Below are 26,508 nucleotides of genomic sequence, written 5' to 3'. Positions count from 1 at the left end.
GCCACATATTTGACTGAATTTGCCCTATAATGGAGAGGAGGAGGCATCACAGCACGCTGTGGAGACTGACTAGAGAGAGCAGTGAGGTGGGAGAGGAGCACATTGGAGGCCGCAAAAGAGCCAGGAGGTTCTCGGTCGAGGCAAATGCCTCCCTCCTGCAGGAGGTCGAGTCACGCTGGGGTGATTTAACACAGGGAGGGCATGGGAAGCCCACCCCAAAGGCCTACCAGAAGATCTGGACCAAGATAGCAGAGGTGGTCTCATCGGCGACCAACGAGGTGCGTGAGGGCAACCAATGCCACAAACGATGGAACAACCTTGTGGGATCCGCAAGAGTAAGTATTACATTTATTTACATGTACTTATGTATTTATATAATTTGATTTGTAACAGTCATAAGTGACTATCAGCAGATGTGAGATCTTGCACCTTTACTGGGAATGTTTTATTCAAAAGCCGTTATACGTCTTTAGGTAAAGAATCATAATAATATTTACATCTGTCAGTTATGTGTTGTATCAGTGTCAGTGACAGTACCTAGCAATTATATCACGCAATGATCTCATGCCATGTCGTCCTGTCACCTTTTACAGAAGAAGCTATTGATGATGAGGTCCATGCAGAGGCGAACGGGTGGGGGAGCCACCAGTCCCCAGCGACATCACAGAGATGGAGGAGCGAGTGCTAGCACTCGTGGGGAAGCACCCCCGGACACATCTGCAGACTCTGAAGTGATGTCACATGAGTAAAGCTTACACCATTGCGTGATGTAAAGTCAATAGATGCCCATACCAGCTCATATCCGAACAATCATATATGACACATGATTTCTAAAAGTGTCATAGAAATAATGCTGGCCTAATGAAAATCATTGCAATGCACAATGTGTTGATGGTCATGAAATGTGATGTCTGCGATGATTTTTGAGAGCGGTGGTGCCTTTGTCGTGCATATGCTGTGTGTAGCGCTGGACTCACCTTGTCAGCCGAGCATGCCCTACTCCTCTAACAACCTCATTTGTGTCTTGCAGCTCAGCCAACAGCACGGCCGCAGGCAAGGCCACAGAGGCCGGAAGGTGGGGCACGGGGCAGGAGTCAGCGGACGATCCTACATCTGGTGCTGAGGAGCTCCGATTGTCGCCCGTCAATCCGCTGGGTCTGTTCTCGACAAATGAGATCGCAGACTTTGAAGAACCTGCATCACCACGCGCCAGAAGCCATTCCACCCCAAGGCCATCTATTGGTCCTCCGGTCATTCCCACCTCCACTCTGGAGGTACCGGCCCAAAGCACTTCACCACAGGGCACCCCATTTGTCCCCAGGACAGCGCCGACCTCATGGAGGTCTCGCAGACACGACAAGTCTGTTCCACGAATGCGACATGACAGCGGCGAGATGGTACAGTTGCCCAGGAGGACTGTAGTCATTGGTGACCAGCTCATCGAAGCTTTGGGGGGCATATCCCAACACCTGGCCACCATGACCGAGTACATTCCACGCATGACGGAGTCCCTGGATGCAATAGCCAGGAACGCAGCTGCCACAGCCCTCCCAGCGGTCCCAGAGCACAGCACTCCACCTCTAGGTTCCACACCACCACTGCGAATGACGGATGAGAGGAAGGACCAAGATCCTGCTTCTGCATTAGAAAATGTTGCCCCCTCGGCATCCTCCGCTCCCATACCCGTCCAACCAACGCATCTGCCTTCATCCAGATACACCGTTTTGAGTACTGTTGGGGGGGATGACTCATCGGGGGAGGGCAGCAGCAGACAAGTTCATGGCACCGTGGCTGGCGCTGCTGCACAGGAGGGCAAGAAAAAGAGTGGGAGCGCGATAGTGATAGGGGATTCAATTGTGATGGGAATAGATAGGCGTTTCTGCGGCCGCAACCGAGACTCCAGGATGGTATGTTGCCTCCCTGGTGCAAGGGTCAAGGATGTCTCGGAGCGGGTGCAGGACATTCTGAAATGGGAGGGAGAACAGCCAGTTGTCGTGGTGCACATTAGTACCAACGACATAGGTAAAAAAAGGGATGAGGTCCTACGAAACGAATTTAAGGAGCTAGGAGCTAAATTAAAAAGTAGGACCTCAAAAGTAGTAATCTCGGGATTGCTACCAGTGCCACGTGCTAGTCAGAGTCGGAATCGCAGGATAGCGCAGATGAATACGTGGCTTGAGCAGTGGTGCAGCAGGGAGGGATTTAAATTCCTGGGGCATTGGAACCGGTTCTGGGGGAGGTGGGACCAGTACAAACCGGACGGTCTGCACCTGGGCAGGACCGGAACCAATGTCCTAGGGGGAGTGTTTGCTAGTGCTGTTGGGGAGGAGTTAAACTAATATGGCAGGGGGATGGGAACCAATGCAGGGAGACAGAGGGAGACAAAAGGGAGGCAGAGGCAGGAGACGGAGGGGAGATGGGGTGGGGGGCGGAGAGGCCCGGGGCGGGGAACAGGAAGGGCCACTGTGCGGCAGAATTCTAAAAGGACAAAGGGTGTTAAAAAAACAAGCCTGAAGGCTTTGTGTCTTAATGCAAGGAGTATCCGCAATAAGGTGGATGAATTAACTGTGCAAATAGATGTTAACAAATATGATATGATTGGGATTACGGAGACGTGGCTCCAGGATGATTAGGGCTGGGAACTCAACATCCAGGGGTATTCAACATTCAGGAAGGATAGAATAAAAGGAAAAGGAGGTGGGGTAGCATTGCTGGTTAAAGAGGAGATTAATGCAATAGTTAGGAAAGACATTAGCTTGGATGATGTGGAATTTATATGGGTAGAGCTGCAGAACACCAAAGGGCAAAAAACGTTAGTGGGAGTTGTGTACAGACCTCCAAACAGTAGTAGTAATGTTGGGGAGGGCATCAAACAGGAAATTAGGGGTGCATGCAATAAAGGTGCAGCAGTTATAATGGGTGACTTTAATATGCACATAGATTGGGCTAGCCAAACTGGAAGCAATACGGTGGAGGAGGATTTCCTGGAGTGCATAAGGGATGGTTTTCTAGACCAATATGTCGATGAACCAACTAGGGGGAGGCCATCTTAGACTGGGTGTTGTGTAATGAGAGAGGACTAATTAGCAATCTCATTGTGCGAGGCCCCTTGGGGAAGAGTGACCATAATATGGTGGAATTCTGCATTAGGATGGAGAATGATACAGTGAATTCAGAGACCATGGTCCAGAACTTAAAGAAGGGTAACTTTGAAGGTATGAATTGGCTAGGATAGATTGGCGAATGATACTTAAGGGGTTGACTGTGGATGGGCAATGGCAGACATTTAGAGACCGCATGGATGAATTACAACAATTGTACATTCCTGTCTGGCGTAAAAATAAAAAAGGGAAGGTGGCTCAACCGTGGCTATTAAGGGAAATCAGGGATAGTATTAAAGCCAAGGAAGTGGCATACAAATTGGCCAGAAATAGCAGCGAACCTGGGGACTGGGAGAAATTTAGAACTCAGCAGAGGAGGACAAAGGATTTGATTAGGGCAGGGAAAATGGAGTACGAGAAGAAGCTTGCAGGGAACATTAAGGCGGATTGCAAAAGTTTCTATAGGTATGTAAAGAGAAAAAGGTTAGTAAAGACAAACGTAGGTCCCCTGCAGTATAAAGAAATGGCAGACCAATTGAACAAGTACTTTGGTTCAGTATTCACTAAGGAGGACACAAACAACCTTCCGGATATAAAAGGGGTCAGAGGGTCTAGTAAGGAGGAGGAACTCAGGGAAATCTTTATTAGTCGGGAAATTGTGTTGGGGAAATTGATGGGATTGAAGGCCGATAAATCCCCAGGGCCTGATGGACTGCATCCCAGAGTACTTAAGGAGGTGGCCTTGGAAATAGCGGATGCATTGACAGTCATTTTCCAACATTCCATTGACTCTGGATCAGTTCCTATCGAGTGGAGGGTAGCCAATGTAACCCCACTTTTTAAAAAAGGAGGGAGAGAGTAAACAGGGAATTATAGACCGGTCAGCCTGACCTCAGTAGTGGGTAAAGTGATGGAATCAATTATTAAGGATGTCATAGCAGCGCTTTTGGAATATGGTGACATGATAGGTCCAAGTCAGCATGGATTTGTGAAGGGGAAATCATGTTTGACAAATCTTCTGGAATTTTTTGAGGATGTTTCCAGTAAAGTGGACAAAGGAGAACCAGTTGATGTGGTATATTTGGACTTTCAGAAGGCTTTCGACAAGGTCCCAACAAGAGATTAATGTGCAAAGTTAAAGTACATGGGATTGGGGGTAGTGTGCTGACGTGGATTGAGAACTGGTTGTCAGATAGGAAGCAAAGAGTAGGAGTAAATGGGTACTTTTCAGAATGGCAGGCAGTGACTAGTGGGGTACCGCAAGGTTCTGTGCTGGGGCCCCAGCTGTTTACATTGTACATTAATGATTTAGACGAGGGGATTAAATGTAGTATCTCCAAATTTGCGGATGACACTAAGTTGGGTGGCAGTGTGAGCTGCGAGGAGGATGCTATGAGGCTGCAGAGTGACTTGGATAGGTTAGATGAGTGGGCAAATGCATGGCAGATGAAGTATAATGTGGATAAATGTGAGGTTATCCACTTTGGTGGTAAAAACAGAGAGACAGACTATTATCTGAATGGTGACAGATTAGGAAAAGGGAAGGTGCAACAAGAGCTGGGTGTCATGGTACATCAGTCATTGAAGGTTGGCATGCAGGTACAGCAGGCGGTTAAGAAAGCAAATGGCATGTTGGCCTTCATAGCGAGGGGATTTGAGTACAGGGGCAGGGAGGTGTTGCTACAGTTGTACAGGACCTTGGTGAGGCCACACCTGGAGTATTGTGTACAATTTTGGTCTCCTAACTTGAGGAAGGACATTCTTGCTGTTGAGGGAGTGCAGCGAAGATTCACCAGACTGATTCCCGGGATGGTGGGACTGACCTATCAAGAAAGACTGGATCAACTGGGCTTGTATTCACTGGAGTTCAGAAGAATGAGAGGGGACCTCATAGAAACGTTTAAAATCCTGACGGGTTTAGACAGGTTAGATGCAGGAAGAATGTTCCCAATGTTGGGGAAGTCCAGAACCAGGGGTCACAGTCTAAGGATAAGGGGTAAGCCATTTAGGACCGAGCTGAGGAGAGACTTCTTCACCCAGAGAGTGGTGAACCTGTGGAATTCTCTGCCACAGAAAATGGTTGGGGCCAATTCACTAAATATATTCAAAAGGGAGTTAGATGAAGTCCTTACTACTCAGGGGATCAAGGGGTATGGCGAGAAAGCAGGAAGGGGGTACTGAAGTTTCATGTTCAGCCATGAACTCATTGAATGGCGGTGCAGGCTAGAAGGGCTGAATGGCCTGCTCCTGCACCTATTTTCTATGTTTCTATCCCCCCCCCAATGAGGCACCGCCTGAGGAGCTCCTCAGCCAGGCGCCATGGAGCGAGGAGGGGAAGGGGTAGAGGTGGGAAGGAAAGTGAGATGTATGTGCACAGGTGATGGCTGTGTTATATCTCCATCTGGGTGTCTGTAATTTGTTGCAATGTATGGGGGCCGGGGACCACGCTCCTGCTTTGCCTTTGTATTCTGTGTTGTTGAACATGTGATTGATGTCAATGGTGGAAAAAGTGGGATGGGTGTTATTGGCTGTGATACTTATGATTTCAGACCAACGTTGGTATTAAACTTTTGTTATTGAACATAACCTTGATACGCATTCTCACACATAGCTGGACCATTACGCACTGGTGATTCCTTACCATGAAAAGGTTAATTACAACTTATCAATTAACTGGTGCCAAGATGATGGGCACCATTGATGTCTGAGTTGCACACACACAGCAGTGTGTCTGCGTTGTCACTCACATCAGCGCTCTTTCAGTCAAATCTTTCCAATATCAGCTCCTCACTTAAGAGTGGGATTTAACAAATGGCAGCCACACCACTGATGTTCGTTCCAGTTAGTTCCACTTTTTGTGGGCGGTTTTTTGAGCGAGCGACATTGTGGGCTATATGTGTATGAGGTGGTGAAATTGAAGATGGACGATCTCCATGGCCGCTAGTTTGGGTAAATATGCTCGTTATGACAAAAAACAGTGGGCGGGTGTTAATATTGAATCTCGGCATTAAGCCCATTGGGAAAATAACGCTTGGCGATACGTCTTCTAAAAAAGCCCATCAGTTTCCATTTTGTGCCCGAATGGGCGATATATGGGCGTTATACGTCATTTCAGCGGTAAAATGGACGTTAAGCATGCAAAGAAAAGTGGAGGTTCTAGCCCCATGTCTCCTAGTTTTAGTTTCCCCTGTGAGTGGAAATATCCTCTCTGCTTCCACCTTGTCGAGCCCCCTCATTATCTTATACATTTCGATAAGATCGCCTCTTATTCTTCTGAACTCTAATGAGTATAGGCCCAACCTACTCAACCTATCTTCATAAGTCAACCCCCTCATCCCCAGAATCAACCTAGTGAACCTTCTCTGAACAGCCTCCAATGCAAGTATATCCTTCCTTAAATACGGAGACCAAAATTGCACGCAGTACTCCAGGTGTGGCCTCCACGTTTTGTGTCTCTCTCTGTACTGCAGCACTTTGCAATTTTTCTCCATTTAAATTAAAATTTGCTTTTCTATTATTTCTGCCAAAGTGGATAACCTTGCATTTTCCCACATTATACTCCATCTGCCAAATTTTTGCCCACTCACTTAGCCTGTCTATATCACTTTGCAGATTTTTTGTGTTCTCACAATTTGCTTTCCCGCCCATCTTTGTATCATCAGCAAACTTGACTACATTACACTCGGTCCCTTCATCTAACTCCTTAATATAGATTGTAAATAGTTGAGGAGCCAGCACCAATCCCTGCGGTATCACACTAATCACTGTTTGCCAACCGGTAAAAGACCCATTTATCCCGACTTTCTGTTAGTTAGTCAATCCTTTATCCATGCTAATATATTACCCCCAACCCTGTGAGCTATTATCTTGTGCAGTAACCTCTTATGTGGCACCTTATCGAATGCCTTCTGGAAATCCACACACACCACATCCACTGGTTCCCTCTTATCCACCCTGCTCGTTACACCCTCAAAGAACTCCAGCAAATTTGTCAAACATGATTTCTCCTTCATAAAAACCATGCTTTTCCAAATGGCCCGCTACTGCTTCAGAGACATGGACTATGTAAAGCAGGCATCTCAAAGCACTGGAGAGGTACCACCAACGCTGCTTCCGCAAACCCATCGTCAGTGTTCTCGCTCAGGCCAACATCTCCAGCATCAAAGCATTGACCATGCTCGATCAGCTCTGATGGGCGGGCCAGATTGTGCGTATGCCCGATACTAGACTCTCAAAACAAGCGCTCTACTCAGAGCGCCCACATGGCAAGCGAGCCTCAGGTGGGCAGAGGAAATGCTTCAAGGACACCCTTAAAGCCTCTTTGGAAAAAGTGCAACATCTCCACTGACACCTGGGAATCCCTGGCCCAAGACTGCTCAAAATGGAGAAGCATCCGGGAAGGTGCCGAATATCTAGAGTCTCTTCGCCGGGAGCACACGGAAGCCAAACGCAAACAGCAGAAGGAGCGCATTACAACCCACCCGTCCTTCCAACCACCGTCTGCCCCACCTGTGACAGGTCCCACATTGGACTCATCAGTCACCTGAGAACTCAGTGTGGAAGCAAGTCATCCTCGACTCTGAGGGGCTACCTAAGAAGAAGCAGTAACATAGCATTTACTGCTTTCAAAGGAAATCTATTCTATATATTCCTTATCTCATGGGAATAATCTGGCGAGGGAACCATTTACAGTGTCAGTTAGCATGGGGCCCAGGAAGGGATGTTGGGTGGTCAGCAGTTTAGTGGGAATGGGGTCCAGGCAGTAGTAAGTGGGTCTCATGGATAAGATGAGCTCGGAGAGGACACAAGGAGAAATAGGAAATTAGAAAAAAATGTGGGATCAGGAAAGGAGCCTATGGGAGAGGAATGGCTTGGTGTGCAAGGGGAAAGTGGGCATCAGTAAAGGCAGTTGAATGGATGGTGTCAATCTTAGTAATGAAGAAGTCCATGCTCTTGTTCCTGGAGGCGAGGATGGAAGGGGCAGGTGAGAAGGGCTTAAGGAGATGGTTGGGAGTGGAGAAAAGGCGGGGGTTATCTTAGCTCTGCAAGATGATCCCAGAGTACTGGGTGGTTTTGGCAGAGGAGAATGAGGTCCAATAACACCTGATGTTGGTCTAGCTAGGTCTGGGGAAAGATGGCAATACCAATTGTGCATCACATTTGCAGCCCTCCAGAATTCATTTTTCTTTCCATCACTTATACTGTAGTGCTTAGCAACTTCTTAGAAAAAAAAATGCCAGTGACAAAAATAAAAACATTCATTTTTAATTCGACAAGAATGTTAGGATAATCACAATTCTTTTAGACCAATTTTAAAATTAAACACTTACAAGAAACTGTTTACTGTAAAACTAACCATTTTATGACAATTTTGGCACATTGCCCGAGGTGTACTATCATCTAAATCTTGTCCCATTTGCCCATAAATTAATGCCAGATTTACCCAGAATGCTAAACAAATAAATGACATTGTTTTACCATCCTCTGTAAAGAAAAAGTTCCCCTCTCTGGATCTCGTCTTCTGTCCAACAGTAGGTTCAATTACTTGCCAAAATAGGGATTATGTTTAGCTATACCCACACACCAAGTAACCACATCTGTGATTCCCCCCCTCCCCCCGTGGCGTGTTCCTGTAGTTTGGGGGCGGGTCACTTCTGAGAAAAAGCTCCCAAATGGTTGTCTTCACAGAAGCAGCAGCAAAGATCTTGGCACAAGTTACCTGCCTCCTTCTCAGCAAGGCGCAGTTATTATGGCACCATCATATTCTAGGAATTACTTTGATACTTGCAGTTCACATTTTTGCAAATTTACTGAACTCCTTTTTAATGGTCTCTTGCCACATGTTTGTATGAAATTCATTATCTGAGTAGTCATTAATGGCATATGATTTCACCAGCAAAAGTAGTGGTGACTCAATTGTAACAGCTCTTGCTCTTTATTTACACATTGATGAACACACTATTTAACAGGATACATCATCTTTTAATATTCAGGCTAGTGGTGGGGAGGGGGGGGGGTGCAGGCAATTTAAGTCAAATTTTCCATCTTATGACTATTCTAGTTTTTTTTTTTATATACACAGAAATTATATTTACAGTGGTCTTTGTTGCCATTTTGTGAGTTTTTTGCACTCAAAACAATCGGATGATATGCTAGAACCTTTCAATCGCTCACTCACCCACCTATGTAATCAGCCAGCACTTTTGAGAACTCTATTGAATTCTGAACTATATCTAATGACATTAAACTTTAGATTCTACCTATAGATGGTGCCTTTAAATATTTAATCTATTTGGTTCAATATACTTGGGGAGACTTGGCCAAATGTAATTATGTAGAAGCAGTTACTTTATTTTCACTGTTACAACCTGGGATAATTGCAGAACTCCAGAAAGCTGCACATGGTCAAAATGATATAAATCCAGTAATTTTACAACTATTACATTTATGGCCATTTAATCAAGGTCGCTGGTTTACAAATTCCATGGAAAACCAATAAATCATGCAATTTGAATTTGGTAGCCATGGGTCAAAGGAGCAATGGCCCATGTTGTTGACTATCACCAGTTAATTACTGTAGCCTTAACATGTACCCCACTCACCGGTGCTTTGGAATATTTAGAATTCAGGTTCAAAATGCTTTTGTGGAACTGACTTCTTTTGACTTTGTGTTGAGTACTGGAACAGGATCCAGATTGGAAAATTGCAAATGTAACCCTACCCCTAGTTAAGAAAGGAGGCAGACAAAAAGCAGGAAACTATAGACCAGTTAGCCTAACATCTGTGGTTGGGAAAATGTTGGAGTCCATTATTAAAAGAAGCAGTAGCAGAACATTTGATAAAGCATAATCCAGTCAGGGTGCGGCAGGGATCAGTGCTGCGACTCCAACTATTTACAATCTATATTAACGACTTGGAAGAAAGGACAGAGTGTAACGTAGCCAAGTTTGCTGACGATACAAAGATGGGAAGAAAAGCAGTGTGTGAGGAGGAGGCGGCAAATAATATGCAAAAGGACATAGACAGGTTAAGTGAGTGGGCAAAAATTTGGCAGATGGAGTATCATGTTGGAAAGTGTGAGGTCATAAGATGAAAAAAAATCCAAGAGCAAGTTGTTATTTAAATGGAGAAAAATTGCAAAGTGCTGCAGTACAGTGAGACCTGGGGGTAGTGCATGAAACACAAAAGGTTAATATGCAGGTACAGCAGGTGATCAGGAAGCCCAATGGAATATTGGCCTTTATTGCAAAGGGGATGGAACATTAAAGGAAGTCTTGCCACAGTTATACAAGGTATTGGTGAGGCCACACCTGGAATACTGCATACAGTTTGGGTTTCCATATTTAAGAAAGGATATACTTGCTTTGGAGGCAGTTCAGAGAAGGTTCACTGGGTTGATTCCAGAGATGAGGAGGTTTACTTATGAGGAGAGGTTGAGTAGGTTGGGCCTCTACTCATTGGAATTCAGAAGAATGAGAGGTGATCTTATTGAAATGTATAAGATTATGAGGAGGCTTGACAAGGTGGATGCAGAGAGGTTGTTTCCACTGATAGGGAGACTAGAACTAGGGGGCATAATCTTAAAATAAGGGACTGCCCATTTAAAACTGAGATGAGGAGGAATTTCTTCTCGCAAAGAGCTGTGGAAGCTGGGTCATTGAATACATTTAAGACAGAGATAGACAGTTTCTTAACCGATAAGGGAATAAGGGGTTATGGGTAGCTGGCAGGTAGGTGGACCCGAGTCCATGATCGGATCAGCCATGATCATATTAAATGGTGGAGCAGGCTCGAGAGGCCGTATGGCCTACTCCTGCTCTTATTTCTTATGTTCTTATGCATTGTTGAATGAGCTGTACCTGTATTACAAGCCTCACATTGAGACAATTGTGAGCTTAATAACTGAAGCTCAAAGTAATTAATTGTCTGACAACTACTTTGAGAAATTTGAGAAAGGTGATATACACAATATAAATGCAAGACTTTCTTTTCAAAATGTTTGATAAAATTGTAGTAGGTGCGAGATAGCTAGACAAAAAGGCATGCGAGATTGGTGTTAAGTGATGGATATTTTATTGGAGCAGTGGTCAAGAATTGAGTGCTGCTATGTACAAATCACAGAAAGCTAACATGCAGATACAGTATTCAATTAGGAAGGTAAATGATATGTTAGCTTTTATTGCAAGGGGGTTGCAGTACAAGATTAATAAAATCTTGCTGCAATTATATAGGGCTTTCGTGAGACCACAACTGGAGTAGGGTGTACAGTTTTGGTCTCCTTACGTAAGGAAGGATATACTTGCCTTAGCGGGTGCAACGAAGATTCACTAGCTTGATTCCTGGGATGAGAGGCCTGTCTTATGAGGAGAAATTGAGTAGATTAGGTCAGCGAGCACAGGGCTGATGGATGAATGGGACTTCGTGCGAGTTAGGATGCGGACAGCAGAATTTTGGATGAGTTCAAGTTTATGGAAGGCGGAAGATGGGAGGCCAGCCAGGAGACTATTGGAATGGTCAAGTCTAGAGATAACTAAAGGCATGGATTCAAGACCGAGATCGATTGACTTTTGGTCACTAAGGAAATCAAATGATATGGGGATCGGGCAGGAAAGTGGAATTGATGGAAGATCAACCATGATTTTATTGAATGGCGGAGCAGGCTCGAAGAGCCGTATGGCCTACTCTTGCTCCTATTTCTTATGAATGAAGAAATGAAAATGTGTCCATCTTAGGTGAATAAATGGTCCATCAGAAATTGTGAAAAATTATGCACTTAATTTAGACAGGTCTTCCATAGTAATATTTTTATCCAAACACAATCTACATGGCATTGTTCACATTACGTTAGGTGAGCATTGCACCATCTTGCGTACAATGTATTATTCTGCACTGAACTGGAGCTGTGTTGAAGAACCTGACATCTAATGGCTCCAAGTAAACATACTGAGGTCAAGCAGAGTTTACTTGCTGTTGGGTGAAGGAAGATTACAGATTGGAAGGTGCTTACAAATTTGCAGATTCAAGTCAGAAACAAGCTACATTAAATAACTGCCTTGCTTTTATTATATACATTTTGATACCTTTAAGAGATGGATCTGGTCAACAATTTTCTGTAGATTAGATATATAAATGTGTTTGTAATGCCTATTTAAAAATCTGTCAATGTCAAACAAATCCAAATGGCAAATTGGTTGTAAAACAACAAAGTATGCAAGCACATTTTATTTTAATGGTTTCACAGGCACCAAATCCAGTTAAGCCCTTCAGGCCATATGAATCTAGTTTTCCAATGCCAATGTGCATTGCTATAAATGATGTAACCCTATTAATATTAATTGTACAATTTTCAAAGTACCAATAGAACCTGGGATTCCCAAAACACTGGTAAAAATCCCAGGAAAAAAAATGGATTCAACTTGAATGCATTTTATATATTTGCTGTGGCTGAGCTATTTGGCTGCCACTTCCCAGCACTGCCATCAACAGGAAGCTAGTGGTAATATGTTCACCTGAAAATCACTATGTGCTTTATCCAATTAAGTAAAAGCTTGGACATATTACAAGAAATTCAAAACACAAGCTTATTAAAATATCGATGTCTATAGTAATTGGTTTTGGCTAATTAATAACTATCCTCTCAGGGGAAAGCAAAGAAAAGGAATTTAAGTAACATCTCTTTGCGTGTAAGATAGCTAACTCCAAGACAGCAATTGGCTGATGGACGATTGGACACAAATCAACCCGCTGTGGTGGACACGATAATCCGATAACGGAGCAGGAAGATCAGCATATCTCCAGGGCACTGTAAAGGATTGATTAACCAGGCTGGCTTATTAGCAGTGCTTTGCGGGAGCATCCTGTTATTGGAAATTGGGATCCTCCAGACAGAATTGTAAGTGAATATTCAAACAAGGAGGGTAATCCTGACTGAACAAAGGGAAGCAAAACTTACTAATTTGATATGCTTGCTTTAGCTTGCTAAATTCCAGCAGTGCTCCTGCATGTATAGTTTGCAATCTTTTGCCAACCTGCACCCAAGCTCTCTAGATTGGAGAGAGAGCATTGTGTCCTTATGGCAAGAGAATGTACATTCCATTATCAAACCAACAGAAATTCTAGCTGTGTATTTTTCATTAACTTGGGTTGGATACTTTCATATGGTGACAGCTTTCTACATGTATTTGATAACTGACTGACAAAATTTATTTGAACAATGCAGTATTCATGGCCTTTGTAAGCATGAAAACTGCTGCTACTGACTATAAAGGCAATGCAGTAAACAGTGGAATGCAATGCATTTCAATTTTTTGAATTAAACCCAAATCTATCCACCAACTAGATTAACTAGTAAAGCAAGATACATTTGGGTTTAATTCAATAAGCACTACCTGTTTAAAAGTGAATCATTCTACTGTGGAGTGGTAATTCACTGGACTGAAAGCCAATCAATCTAAATAAATACAAGAGCTATTGCATTTGCCTAGCAAAAGGTTTCAGTTGAAGTATGGTACCTCATAATGACACTTATTATTGCTATTTGTGATCTGCTCCAAAACCTGTTTTGCTAAGTAAACTAGTGCCTCAATAATGGATAGCTGTATGGCTCCACCTCTCCTCCCCATGGTTCAATGGGTAAATTCACCACATGGCGTGGCACTAAGCATAGACAGGAAAGACCCTGGTTTGATCTCTGGTCCTTGCTGATTTGCCCTCTCCATACTAAAACAAGAATCATCATGTCCAAACAGAGCAGAAAGTAAAAATATCTAATTAAACAAGAAATAGCATTGACAGGGAACTCACAAACACAAATAATTGAAACCTTATTTTTGAGTGATTCAGATACAAAATCCACAAAACCAAACAACTCACATGACCTGAAGCCTCACTATGATGTCACCATATTGGTTAATGGGTGTGACTTACAGATGATTAAATAACAATCTTATGATCTGAATTAAAGCTCCCTTATTGGTTGTGTTCAGTTAACTGTAGCATCTGTGCCTCATTTGGATTTGTACAGTACCCATAATGATTGGATCCTAATTAACCCACTGATTACAAAGTAGCTACTGTTTGCAAAAATTGCACATTTACAAAGAAGTTCCATAAAACTGTAATACTGAATATTGCAAATAAATAGTACGTGTTCATAAAATATTTACCAGTAAAATTATTTTGAAAAGAAATACATTTTAATCATTATTAATGATACAGAAGTGCTGAGGGATTTATCTCCGTCATTATAAAGATGATGGAAACGTATTTCATAATTTATTAAGTATCCCAGTCACTGATGAAAAACTCAAACAGCTATTGTGCGTCATAAAAAAAAAATAATCTTTCTCAAATATAGTTTAAATAATAGATAGTAAAAACTTTAGGAAGATTTTCTTCTCCATCCTCTCCACATTTTATGCAGCTTCTGCGTGCTGTAGGTAACTGTTTTTTTCACACCTAAATACACATGAAACATTACATGAGAGAATGTCTGGCAATGTTAATAAAACTCGAAAATTGCCAATGGAACGTTAACTGACTGCACTCAATACATTACAGTGTACAATTATTTACAGGGAAAACTTCTTACCTGCAGTAAGAATTCCTTTTGCACTCTGGGTCATACTTGAGGATTTTACGATACCAGCTACACCTAGCATTTTTTTTTGGGGGGGGGGAAAAAGAAAAACATTTAAGCTTTTATTCAAATTTTTTAAAAAATTGACATATACTATAAAAGTCCCAACTATATTTTTAAATAATGTTATACTTTGCACTTAGGACTTTGAAATTTGAAACTACAGCTTGGAAAAGATTATGCTTATACAATGATCGACCTGGAGTACCAGTTTCAAGTATAGGGGTGCAGTCCAGTCAGTGCAACTCGGGACAGATGGGCACTCCTGCAATTGTCCTCTAGCTATTTTTATTGCTTCGCTCTCAATTTTGCTCAGTCACAAATAGTTTCTTTCCAAGTTCCTGCATAAAGGCATTCACAACAAAGCAGCAGAACCTAGACTTATGCCATAACTGTGTAGCCAGACTACAACTGGTGCAGACTCGATATATCCTATTAAATGAAGAACAAGGGGTAGTCCGTTGGCAATACACAATGGTGCTAATGTACAGTGGGTAAATACAGGTTTGAGGCCATTATTCCCCATGTCAGACTTCGGGCTAGTACCCCATCTTATAATTTGTTTAATTAAATGGAAGGAACGACTAGATCCAAAGTGGGGTGTGTGAAAGCAGAGTTTTCATCCGGAATTAAAAAGGGAACATTTCAGGGTCTTTAGGTAGGTAGCATAAAAGTGATTTAAAATTGGTGCCAGCTGTTCCCCGTCAGAGACCAAGCGGATACCCAAAACTGAGCAGATTCATCAACATTCAATGAGAGTCGACTAGCCTGCTTTGTTGGTGTCACGACCTGTACTTAGAAATTAAGTATGTCAATATTTGCTTTGTAGGCGGACAGTTTTTCTTTAAAATGGGATTTTTTTTGCATATTCATAAGCTGGGGCAAGTAGACAAATTACTCATTTCAAATGCATCAATAGTAACACCTGGAAAACTTGCAATAGCTGTGCCACTTTAGTTCCAGTTCAATCTAATAGACAGCAAGGTTCCATGTTGTGAGTAGGAAGTTCATATTACACATAAACATCAGATTTAGGAAGTCTATTGTGTAAAGTCGGTTTTGTCCAAACGCCTTGCAGGTTATTAGACTGTGTAAGAAATGCGTATTGAAGGGAATATTGTAATGTCTTATGGACTGATTCTATACTAGTGGTCTCCAAGTATTAGTCTGATAACTGAAATGCTGTATCTTTGGGTTTCTGAGTAAAATCTTGTGATTAAATCTAGCTCATAGATGTAGGTTTACAACTTGATTTTGCATTATGATATTTATTGCCGTTTGGAATAGATAGGGAGAAGGAAGTGTGCATCCCATATGCTCTCCTGGAATACAATATACCATGGCTAAGGGATAATTGGTGATGTGGAGACTAATGTACTCACATTATTAAGGGTGAAGATGTGGTTCAAAGGAAAAATGGTCTGCTTATGCAAACTGCCTCTCTTTAGTGACCAAGTAAACAAAAAAGTTGAGAGAAAATCCAAATTGCAATAGGAAATAAAAATGAGGATAGAACTCCAATAATGAAGCACTGCTTGGTGGCAAGTCTGGCGGGATACAAATTCATACCAATTTATTGACTATGCCATTCCACTGTGGAAGTGCAGATGAGGTCAAGCTTTTCTTTCCCTGGGGGATAGGGAGAGAGTATGGGAATAAGAATAAAAATTGCAGGTATCTTGCCCATACTTCTCTCATTTGCAGATGGCGAACTGCACAGTGGTACTGCCAGAAGCCAGAAAACAGGTATTTTACTGGACTTTGTGACGGAGATGCAGGGAATTTTGCGTAATACGATGTCAGTGGGGAAAATGAAATAAAATATTTTGCATAAGATTACAATAATTATGTTGCCCAAATACTGATAGTCATATATTAAGAAATATTTTGAGAAACCTCGAGATACTGGTCGACAAAAATTGCACATGGTGGAATTTGCCACTGAGAAATTTGCATGTTATTTCCTAATTGGGTACTGATACAGAAAATAAAATTAAGTGATAGAAATATAAAAAGTAAAAAACAATTTGACTCAGGAATTATACCGTTTCGTGCTTCAATCTATTAGGAAAATCTATTAGAGGTTTTTGAAGGTGTAACTAGCAGAGTAGATAAAGGAGAACTAGTGGATGTACTATATTTGGACTTTCAGAAGGCATTCAATAAGGTACCATATAAGAGGCTGTTACAAGATATGGGGTAATGGGATTGGGTTAATATATTAGCATGGATAGAGTATTGGTTAACGGACAGAAAACAGACAGTAGGAATAAACAGGTCATTTTCGGGTTAGCCGGTTATAACTAGTAAGATGCTGCAAGGATCAGTGCTTGGGCCTCAGCTATTTGTAATCTATCTCAATTACTTAGATGAAGTGACCGTGTGTAATATATCCAAGTTTGCTGACGATACATAGCTAGTTGGGAAAGTAAGCTATGAGGAGGACGTAGAGGCTACAAAGGGATTAAGTAATTGGGCAAGGAGGTAGTAGATGGAGTACAATATGGGGAAGTGTGAAATTATTCACTTTGGTAGGAAGAATGAAAAAGTAGAATATTTTTAAAATGGTGAGAGATTGGGAAATGTTGAGATTCAGGGGATTTGGGTGTCCTTGTACTGAATCACAAAGCTAACATGCAGGTACAGCAAGCAATTAAGTTGGCAAATGGTATGTTAGTCTTTATTGCAAGGGGGTTGGAGTATAAGAGTAAGGAAGTCTTTCTGGAATACTGTGTGCAGGTCTCTTTACCCAAGGAAGGATACATTTGCTTTAGAGGGGATGCAACGAAGGTACACTAGATTGATTCCTGGGATGTGAGGGCTGTCCTATGAGGAGAGATTGAATAGAATGGGCCTATATTCTCTCAAATTTATAATAATGAGAGGTCATCTCATTAAGAATGTTATATGTTTCAGAGGGCTTGACAGGGTAGATGCTGAGGGGTAATTTCCCCTGACTGGAGAGTCTCGAACTAGGGGTCATAGCTTCAGGACAAGGGGTTGGCCATTTAGGAGGAAGATGAAGAGACATTTTTTCACTCAGAGGGTTGTGAACCTTTGGAATTCTCTACCTCAGAGGGCTGCAGATGCTGAGTCGCTGAGTATATTCAAGACTGAGATCGATAAATCTTTGGATGCTAAGGGAATCAAGGGATATGGGGATAGAACAGGAATGGAGTTGATGTAGAAGTTCAGCTATGATCTTATTGAATTGCGCAGCAGACTTGAGAGGTCATATGGCTTAGTCAAGCTTCTATTTCTTATGTTTTTAATCTTCCTGTTGTGAACTTACTCCCAACTTTCCGGGAAAAGTAATTTGAATACATGACAGCGAGAATAATGGTGAATCAGGGACCTCAGAAGTTGCACAGCCAATGACATATCCCATGTGCATTTATTAAGCAGATCAAAGAAGAGTCAGATCTGACCAGAGTCAGAGAATTCTGAATTTCAAATCCTTTGACTATACTGAATATGATCAGTTGTATAAAATTGTTTGGGTTTTGGACACACTCAGTTGCTGTAATGCGTTTTTAAAGGACATTCTAAGTTACAGATTTATTTATTTAGATGACACGAGTAAGTTAAACTGCCTAAAAGTCTCAGATTAAACAAACAGGCGGTGAAGTTGTACCTCATTTCCTTCATCAATTTTGCTCCTTTTGAGCACGAAACAAAGGCAAAAAGGTCTAATTTTGTGCCTCCAGGCAACACATTGGCTGTGGCGATAGACAGGCTTTTTTGATGGCCACTTTTAACAGCTTTAAGGCCCCTAATTAGCACAAAGAAGGGGCCGAACACTTGTTTACACACTCCACTGTCATTAAACAGTGGAACATGAACCAACCAGCATGCTTCGCTCAGTTTTTCAGATTCCTTAAAGGGATTGCTGGAGGCTATAAACATAAATAAGTTTTTTCCATTTTAAGCTTACCTTAACATGGAGCCAGGAGGAGCAGGAGTGATCCTTCTGGTCCCACAGCACTGCTACGGGCCGCTGCCGGCCCATGCTTGCCTCCTGTCCCGCCTCCCAGGACCCACCAGATGGCTGCTGCTGACATTACTGCCAGCCCAAATTAGTCCAGAGGAAACCGGGAAGCTGCCTCACAAGTCTCCAGGAAATTTTGGGTTCAATGAAACTTCAACCTCCCATGTGTTTACATTGCCTGTAAAGCATGCGACATTTCCTCTCAAAGTTCAATGCCCGTCATCCTTAAAAGCATGTGATAACAGCACATTGGCCCCAAGTTTCCACACGATAAAAAACGGCGCCGGAAAAAAAACATGCGATTCTGGAGCGCCCTGCAGCTCCATGTCTGCTTGGCGCGGTGGCCAGGGGGGCGGAGCCTACCACTCACGCCGATTTTGTAAGTGGGAGGGGGCGGGTACCATTTAAATTAGTTTTTTTCCTGCCGGCAACCCTGCGCATGCGCGTTGGAGCGTTCGCGCACGCGCAGTGTGAAGGAAACATTGGCACTCGGCCATTTTTGTAGTTCTTTGTAGCTGTTTAATTTTTGAAATTTTTAAAATAAAAGCACATTGCCATCAGCACATCAGCACTGAGGCTTCTTGCAGCAGTGAGAAGGCTGCAGGAAGCCTCAGAACGTTGAGGCAGCCGTTTCCCTCCCCACCCTCCGCCCGCCGTCGGGAACGGCTTCCTCCCCCCCCCCCCAAGCGGGAACGAACGGCTGCCTCCTTCCCTCCTCCCCCCTCCCCCGCCGCGGGAACGAACGGCTGCCTCCTTCCCCACCCCCCCCTCCCCACCGCGGGAACGAACGGCTGCCTCCTTCCCCCCCCCCCCCCCCCCCCGCGGGAACGAACGGCTGCCTCCTTCCCCCCCCCCCCCCCGCGGGAACGAACGGCTGCCTCAACTTGTGAGGCTTCCTGCAGAATTCTCCCTGGCTGAAGCACTTTCACACAGGTAGGAAGATGGTTTATTTAATCTTTTCTTTACTTATAAATGTTTATTCAGGTTGGATTTATTTGTATAATATTTGTAGAAGTATAAATAAGGATTTATTATAGAATTTAATGACTTCCCTTCCCCCCCCCCCCCCCCCACCCCCCACCTCGTTCTGGACGCCTAATTTGTAACCTGCGTCTGATTTTTTAATGTGTAGACAAGGTTTTTTTAGTTTACAAAAATCTTCACTTGCTCCATTCTAAGTTAGTTTGGAGTACGTTTTCACTGTGGAAACTTTGAAATCAGGCGTCAGTGGCCGGACACGCCCCCTTTTGAAGAAAAAATTCTGTTCCAAAAAGTGAAACTGTTCTAACTGACTAGAACTGCAGAAAAAAAAATGTGGAGAATTGCGATTTCTAAGATAGTCCGTTCTCCACCAGTTGCTCCTAAAAATCAGGCGCATATCATGTGGAAACTTGGGCCCATTATTTCAGGCTTACTCACTCTTGTGAAACAAAATCAGGATGCCTAAAAACATGCAAATTGCCACACAGTGAAACTCACATGAAGTCATTTACAGTATATGTTAAATATTCCAGACATAGTAAACCCTTTTGAATAGATACAGTTACTGCCTTTGTTGACATCACCGACATTAATGATTCACAACACAAAGTCAACACACCATGTGTATAATGCACTGAAATTTGTTACTTTAAGAAAAATTGTTCTCACTCAGGGGTTGAATTCCACGATGGGATTTGTTAATGTAGATGTGTCAAGTTACAACCTGAATTTACAAGTTAGCTTTACCATTGGGCTGCTTTTATAAAGATGGTTTGTGCAGATGTAGAGTAAATGCTCTGGAAGGAAATACAACAGCAAGTTCCTTCAAATTATTTTTGGGGTGTGAGGACCCTTTAATGGGCTGCACGGCCCATTCAAAGTTCTGCGCATGCGCGAAACCTCCCATTGTGAAGCCAGTAAGCGGCCTGCATGGGACCTCCCTACAGCTGCACAGCCGCACAGTTTAACGGGAATGTTGAACAACAGCACTAAATAGATCAGCTGAGAAGCTCACGCTGCTGCTTCCAGCTTGGGTAAAGCTGGACTGAAGAAAACAGTTTATAAAATGACATTTTCAAGCCAAAGATTTTAATATAGTAACGCCTCTCATTTTAAAATTAATCAGAACATGCACTTTCTTTGGGTGAAGTTCTGGGTGATTTTGTTAAAGGGTACTTCCAGGGTGCAATGTCTCAAGACATTTTGCCATGTTTTTATTATTAATAGAGGAGGACATTATTGGGGATGCAATGATGTCTTTACATTTGTCTTGTATTATAAGTTATTAAATTTTAATTTAAGCATATTGAAAAGCCCTTCATTAAAGTTTGACTGCAGCAAACTAAATCTCAGCTGCAGCACAACTTGACAGCCATGTTTTTGGAGCAAGTCATTGGGAAGATTTAATTTTAGACATACTCAACTCCACAATGAGATAATAGCCTTTTGGTAGGGTTGATTTAAAGAATGCTTTTAGGTCGAGTCAGAATTGCTACGATTTATTTTTTTCCTCTTTGTGAGTGATGAGCTGGAATCTGCCATCACTAACATGGATGAGATTTTGAATTCAGAGTATGGAAGATTATGAGCATAAACTCACGCACTGACATTCCATGTAACCAACATTCTTAAACACAACCTTGTTGAAATAGTATACTTGGTTTAAAAGTACTGGAGATTAGGGCCGAGACCTTTTTTCCAAATCTGGGGCAGGTGGGGACAGAAAAGTGCTCGGGGAAAGTATTCCTGCATCACAGAATCTGTATCTTTCCCATTTTCTGGTGTCCAATGATATGTAAATCAGGGAAATACATTTCTGACTTATTTCCTGCGATTCGCATTCTTGAATGTGGACTTTGCGCTTGTTCGTTAGGCACAGGCATCTCGCATTTTCCTGAATTATTCTTTCCTTCAGCCTGTGGAAGTGCTCATGCAGTTTGTTCTTGTACCGGCTAAAAGGAGGCTGCATAAATATATATTTTTTTAAAGTTAACTTTTTGCAGGTAGTACGGAGGCTAATTAAATGATCCGGAGGCCAGAAAAGGTCAGCCGGGGTCAGGAGTGCATCTCTACAGTGGGAAGAAGTCCTGCCATTCCGAATATGCGCCCTATTAACTCAGGGAAAGGGGAAATGTGGGGACATGGCAGGTCCAGGTCTAGAAGTTTAGCACTGGGAAATGTACTGCACATGTAGCTATTGCTAAAATATCCAAATGCTATGACGGCAGACGCACACCGTCAATAAGCGCTGTGAATGGCCCCGCAAGTTCCGGATTGCCGTATGCGATGTACAAAAACACGGAACTTGCGATCTGTCAAGGCTCACCTAGATAGATTCACTGCATCCGCTGTAAATTCACTTTTGCTGCACCGAGTTGGGCTATTTGCCCAACTACTGCCCAGTGAATACCCACCAAACCCTTATGCCTGGTAAAAAGCAGGCATATGTCTGGTAAAAGCAGGCATAAGGCCTTTTTGTAAACCAGCGTATAGATTAAAATAAATGTTAAAATAATTTTTTTTTTTTTTTTTAAATGATTCATCATTCACTTACATTTAAAATTAGTTTAGATAAATTTTGTCCCTTTTAAATTTTACATTTATTTTTCAAAACATTTAATTTTTATTTTAAATGTTTAATTAAAAAGGGTATTTTAATTAATTTTGAACCCGTGATCATTTATTTTTATTTAAGCGGTGTCAAATTTTATTTATTAGGTGATTTCTATTATGCTTATGGGGATTCTGTAAGTAAATGGAATCCCCCATAAGCATAATAGGAATCCCCCTTCATCATTGGTTGGCATTGCCCACTAGATCCCAGGGACACTTGCGAACCGCATGCGCCCCTGGGAAGCGTGAGCCTTTAAGCAGGTGTACGCCTGCAGACCCAGGACCCGAACAGTCCGAAGCTCCTGAAACACCCAGATAAGTACGGAGTTTTCTCTCGGTTCGGAGGCGTACGTGGATGGCAAGCCTCCAATCGCAAGTGCCTTTTTTTCTCTCTGGACAGAATTCAGAATCCGAATTTACACTACTCAAAGGTTTAAAAGTACAAAATATCAAACATCACTGCAATGTTACAGTGAAAGTTCTATAAGTCATACAAGTTATTAACTAAAATGTAAAATATATAGCACTTACTTTGCTGTATTAGAAAGCCACAGTCTGGGTCCTGGGCTACTTGAAGCAAGATCTCTTCTACATCTCTATTTTTCCCTGGTTGGTCTACCAAGCGAGTTATCTCTTGCTGAAGAGTTCTTGGCAAAGCCATCAACTGACTGAATTGACCTTCTGGGCTTTTATCAAGCTTAAAAATGAATAGCATCAATTAGTATAGTTCAATAATAGGATTTACATTATTAACATGCAATATTCCAGCCAACCGACTTGTAAACTGAAGTGCCATACCTCTAATTTACCCAGCTGCTGCTTGTAGACCACTTGAGGGCACTCCTGTAAAATTTTATTGTACAGTCTTTGGAAGTTTTCCATGTTTGCAGTGACAATATTCATTACTTTTGATCGGTCTTCCCCTATAATCATTCTAAAATCACCTGATTAAAAAAGAAAATTAATTCCACGACAGTGTTCACACCAATTCAAGCTTCTAGCGTCTCTACTGAAGAGACTGTTTTTTGCGATCACAATATTAAAACAACAGCAACTTGCATTTCTATAGCACCTTTACATGTAAAAAAAATACATCCCCAGGTGCTTCATGGACAGTATGCCAGGAAGGGAAAGATTAAGCCTGGTGACTGAAAAAGTTGTGGAAGGGACGAGTTTTGAAGCTCTAAAAAAGGTACAGAGAAGCGGAGAGGAGTTCCAGAGAATAGGCTCGGTGACCAATGGTGGGGAAAAGGGGAGGAGAGTGGGGGAAAGAGTCAGAGAAATGCAGCATTTTGGAAGGTAAAAGGGGTTTGCAAGGGACTGCAGCGATAGAGTGAGGCAAGGCCATAAAGAGGGTTATAAATGAAAATAAGGGAAACACTGGAAGAGTGAATGTCACAAGAATTCAGCTAACCTGAGTAAATGTAATGGGTACAGACAGAAAATTTGTTTGAATTTTCAATTTATAGTCAGTTAATTGAAACATTCATCTAAGTGGAGTCAACTGCACTGCAAAACGAACAAACCAGAGTAGGAGAGTCCAGCAACACGAACGTACAGATCCTCCTCAGTAAACGATTCAGGCAGCATGAGAAAGGCTGTAATCACCGCACTTTTCAGATTCCTCACCAGTGCAGCTTGCAATTTGCCGTTTTCATTTTGGATTAGTATCTTCACCTGCAAATGAACACAGATTTCAGTGATGCTATGCTGTGGCTTTCAGAGTACAAGAGAGTCCATGAGTATATGGATCCACTGTTTCACAGCAAGAAGTGCTCTCCCCCCCCCCCCCCCCCCCCCCCCCCAAGGAGCAAGTCAAATCAAGGCAGTTTCCTTATTCATTTGACTACAAGGAAGCAGATGCATGGAAATTATTGACCTAATTCTTCTTACATAGGAGCAGGATTGTGGGAAGACATAAATGCAAAAACAAACCACTTTGAGGTGATAGAAAGTAAAAGTCAGCTTAGACACGGTTCGATTTTAAGAGATAAATTTACTATAATTGCATGTAATTCACCTCCAATGGCCTGTTCAAAATAATTTGCAACAGTAACTCACAGAAGATAGCCAGGTGCGAGTATGAATTGGAGGCTGGAATTTGAACGGATGCCCTATAAATCTGGTTTCATCAATGGCCTTCCCCCCATTGTAAGGTCAGGGATGGGGCTGATGATTCCAGTGTTCAGCTCCATTTACACCTCCTCCGATAATGAAGCAGCCCATGCTAATCAACAGCAGCAACTGGAGAAGATCCAGACTTGAGATGCCAAGTGGCAGGGAATATTCATGCCACATAGTGCTCAGTAATAACATGAGAAACTATAGACATCTACCCTCTATTATGTATGTAATAACTTGATAGACTGAATACCGTAAACAGGTACAAACCTGGCTCTGCTTTATTAGGGCCCAAAGTGATTACATTACATGATGGCCTGCATTTTATACCTGGGCTGCACACACGTGCATACAGCCCAATGACCTCAGACAGTCGCGCCACCTGGTGGCTAGTAACCCCAAGCATACATACATGACAATATCCCCCTTTAAGATATTAGTAACAGTCTTTTTACAAATTGAGACGGTCCGGGGCTTTCCGCTCCAGAGTTGATCGTCTCAGTTCAACTCCAGCCTTGAGCGAGCGTTCTGAGTCTGTGATGACTGGGGGCTGGGCAGCCGATCTGATGGGATTGGCAATGACCATGTCAGGGATTGAAAGTCCAGATTCAGTGATGACAGCGGAGTCCTCTGATGACTGAGGGTAGGTTGATCGGTCACTGATTGTGTCTTGCTCAGACTGTTCCGGTTCATCTGTGTGGTGCAGCTTTATCTGATCAACATGTTTCCTGCATGTTTGCCCAATCTCGAGCTGGACAGTAAACACTGTTACCCTTCTTGGCCATAACAGTACCGGCGATCCACTTGGGACCTTGACCATAATTTAGTATATACACAGGATCATTAACAGAAATGTCACGTGACACAGCAGCGCAATCATGATACCACTGCTGACTTGGACGTCTGTATTCAACATGATCGTTCAAGTCAAGGTGGACCTCAAGTCAGTCTTGAGACCTCGGCATCAATAGTTCAGCAGGGTAAGCGTGTGGGGTCTTGTCCTGCCACACAAAAGGTTACTGCAGAAGATAGAGGTACGTGGAGTTAGAGGAAATGTATTAGCATGGATCGAGAATTGGCTGGCTAACAGAAAGCAGAGAGTCGGGATAAATGGGTCCTTTTTGGGTTGGAAATCGGTGGTTAGTGGTGTGCCACAGGGATCGGTGCTGGGACCACAACTGTTTACAATATACATCGATGATCTGGAAGAGAGGACAGAGTGTAGTGTAACAAAATTTGCAGATGACACAAAGATTAGTGGGAAAGTGGGCTGTGTAGAGGACACAGAGAGGCAGCAAAGGAATTTCAGATAGGTTAAGCGAATGGGCTAAGGTTTGGCAGATGGAATACAATGTCGGAAAATGTGAGGTCATCCACCTTGGGGAAAAGAAAACAGTAAAAGGGAATATTATTTGAATGGGGAGAAATTACAACATGCTGCGGTGCAGAGGGACCTGGGGGTCCTTGTGCATGAATGCCAAAAAGTTAGTTTGCAGGTGCAGCAGGTAATCAGGAAGGCGAATGGAATGTTGGCCTTCATTGCGAGAGGGATGGAGTACAAAAGCAGGGAGGTCCTGCTGCAACTATACAGGATATTGGTGAGGCCGCACCTGGAGTACTGCGTGCAGTTTTGGTCACCTTACTTAAGGAAGGATAAACTAGCCTTGGAGGGGGTACAGAGACGATTCACTAGGCTGATTCCGAAGATGAGGGGGTTACCTTATGATGATAGATTGAGTAGACTGGGTCTTTACTCCTTGGAGTTCAGAAGGATGAGGGGTGATCTTATAGAAACATTTAAAATAATGAAAGGGATAGACAAGACAGAGGCAGAGAGGTTGTTTCCACTGGTCGGGGAGACTAGAACTAGGGGGCACAGCCTCAAAATACGGGGGAGCCAATTTAAAACCAAGTTGAGAAGGAATTTCTTCTCCCAGAGGGTTGTGAATCTGTGGAATTCTCTGCCCAAGGAAGCAGTTGAGGCTAGCTCATTGAATGTATTCAAATCACAGATAAGATAAGATTTTTAACCAATAAGGGAATTAAGGGTTACGGGGAGCGGGCGG

The 26,508-nt window shown here is 42.8% G+C and overlaps 1 protein-coding gene across 2 annotated transcripts in view; it reads right to left on the bottom strand.

The window, feature by feature from the left end:
- Window positions 1–8,350: 8,350 nt before the first annotated feature.
- Window positions 8,351–26,508, bottom strand: part of tamm41 (TAM41 mitochondrial translocator assembly and maintenance homolog) — a 43,402-nt gene continuing 25,244 nt past the window's right edge. For both annotated transcript variants that reach the window (XM_070895372.1, XM_070895373.1), the window contains exons 4-8: window positions 23,848–23,998; window positions 23,120–23,265; window positions 22,853–23,018; window positions 14,692–14,754; window positions 8,351–14,558 (exon numbers count right to left, since the gene is read on the bottom strand). In XM_070895372.1, the coding sequence (XP_070751473.1) occupies window positions 14,482–14,558; window positions 14,692–14,754; window positions 22,853–23,018; window positions 23,120–23,265; window positions 23,848–23,998 (603 nt within the window). In that variant the 3' untranslated portion in view covers window positions 8,351–14,481. The remainder of the gene's footprint in view (window positions 14,559–14,691; window positions 14,755–22,852; window positions 23,019–23,119; window positions 23,266–23,847; window positions 23,999–26,508) is intronic.

Source organism: Pristiophorus japonicus, chromosome 12 (assembly GCF_044704955.1).
Source record: "Pristiophorus japonicus isolate sPriJap1 chromosome 12, sPriJap1.hap1, whole genome shotgun sequence".
NCBI lineage: Eukaryota > Metazoa > Chordata > Chondrichthyes > Pristiophoridae > Pristiophorus > Pristiophorus japonicus.
This window is presented reverse-complemented; position numbering and strand designations above follow the sequence as displayed.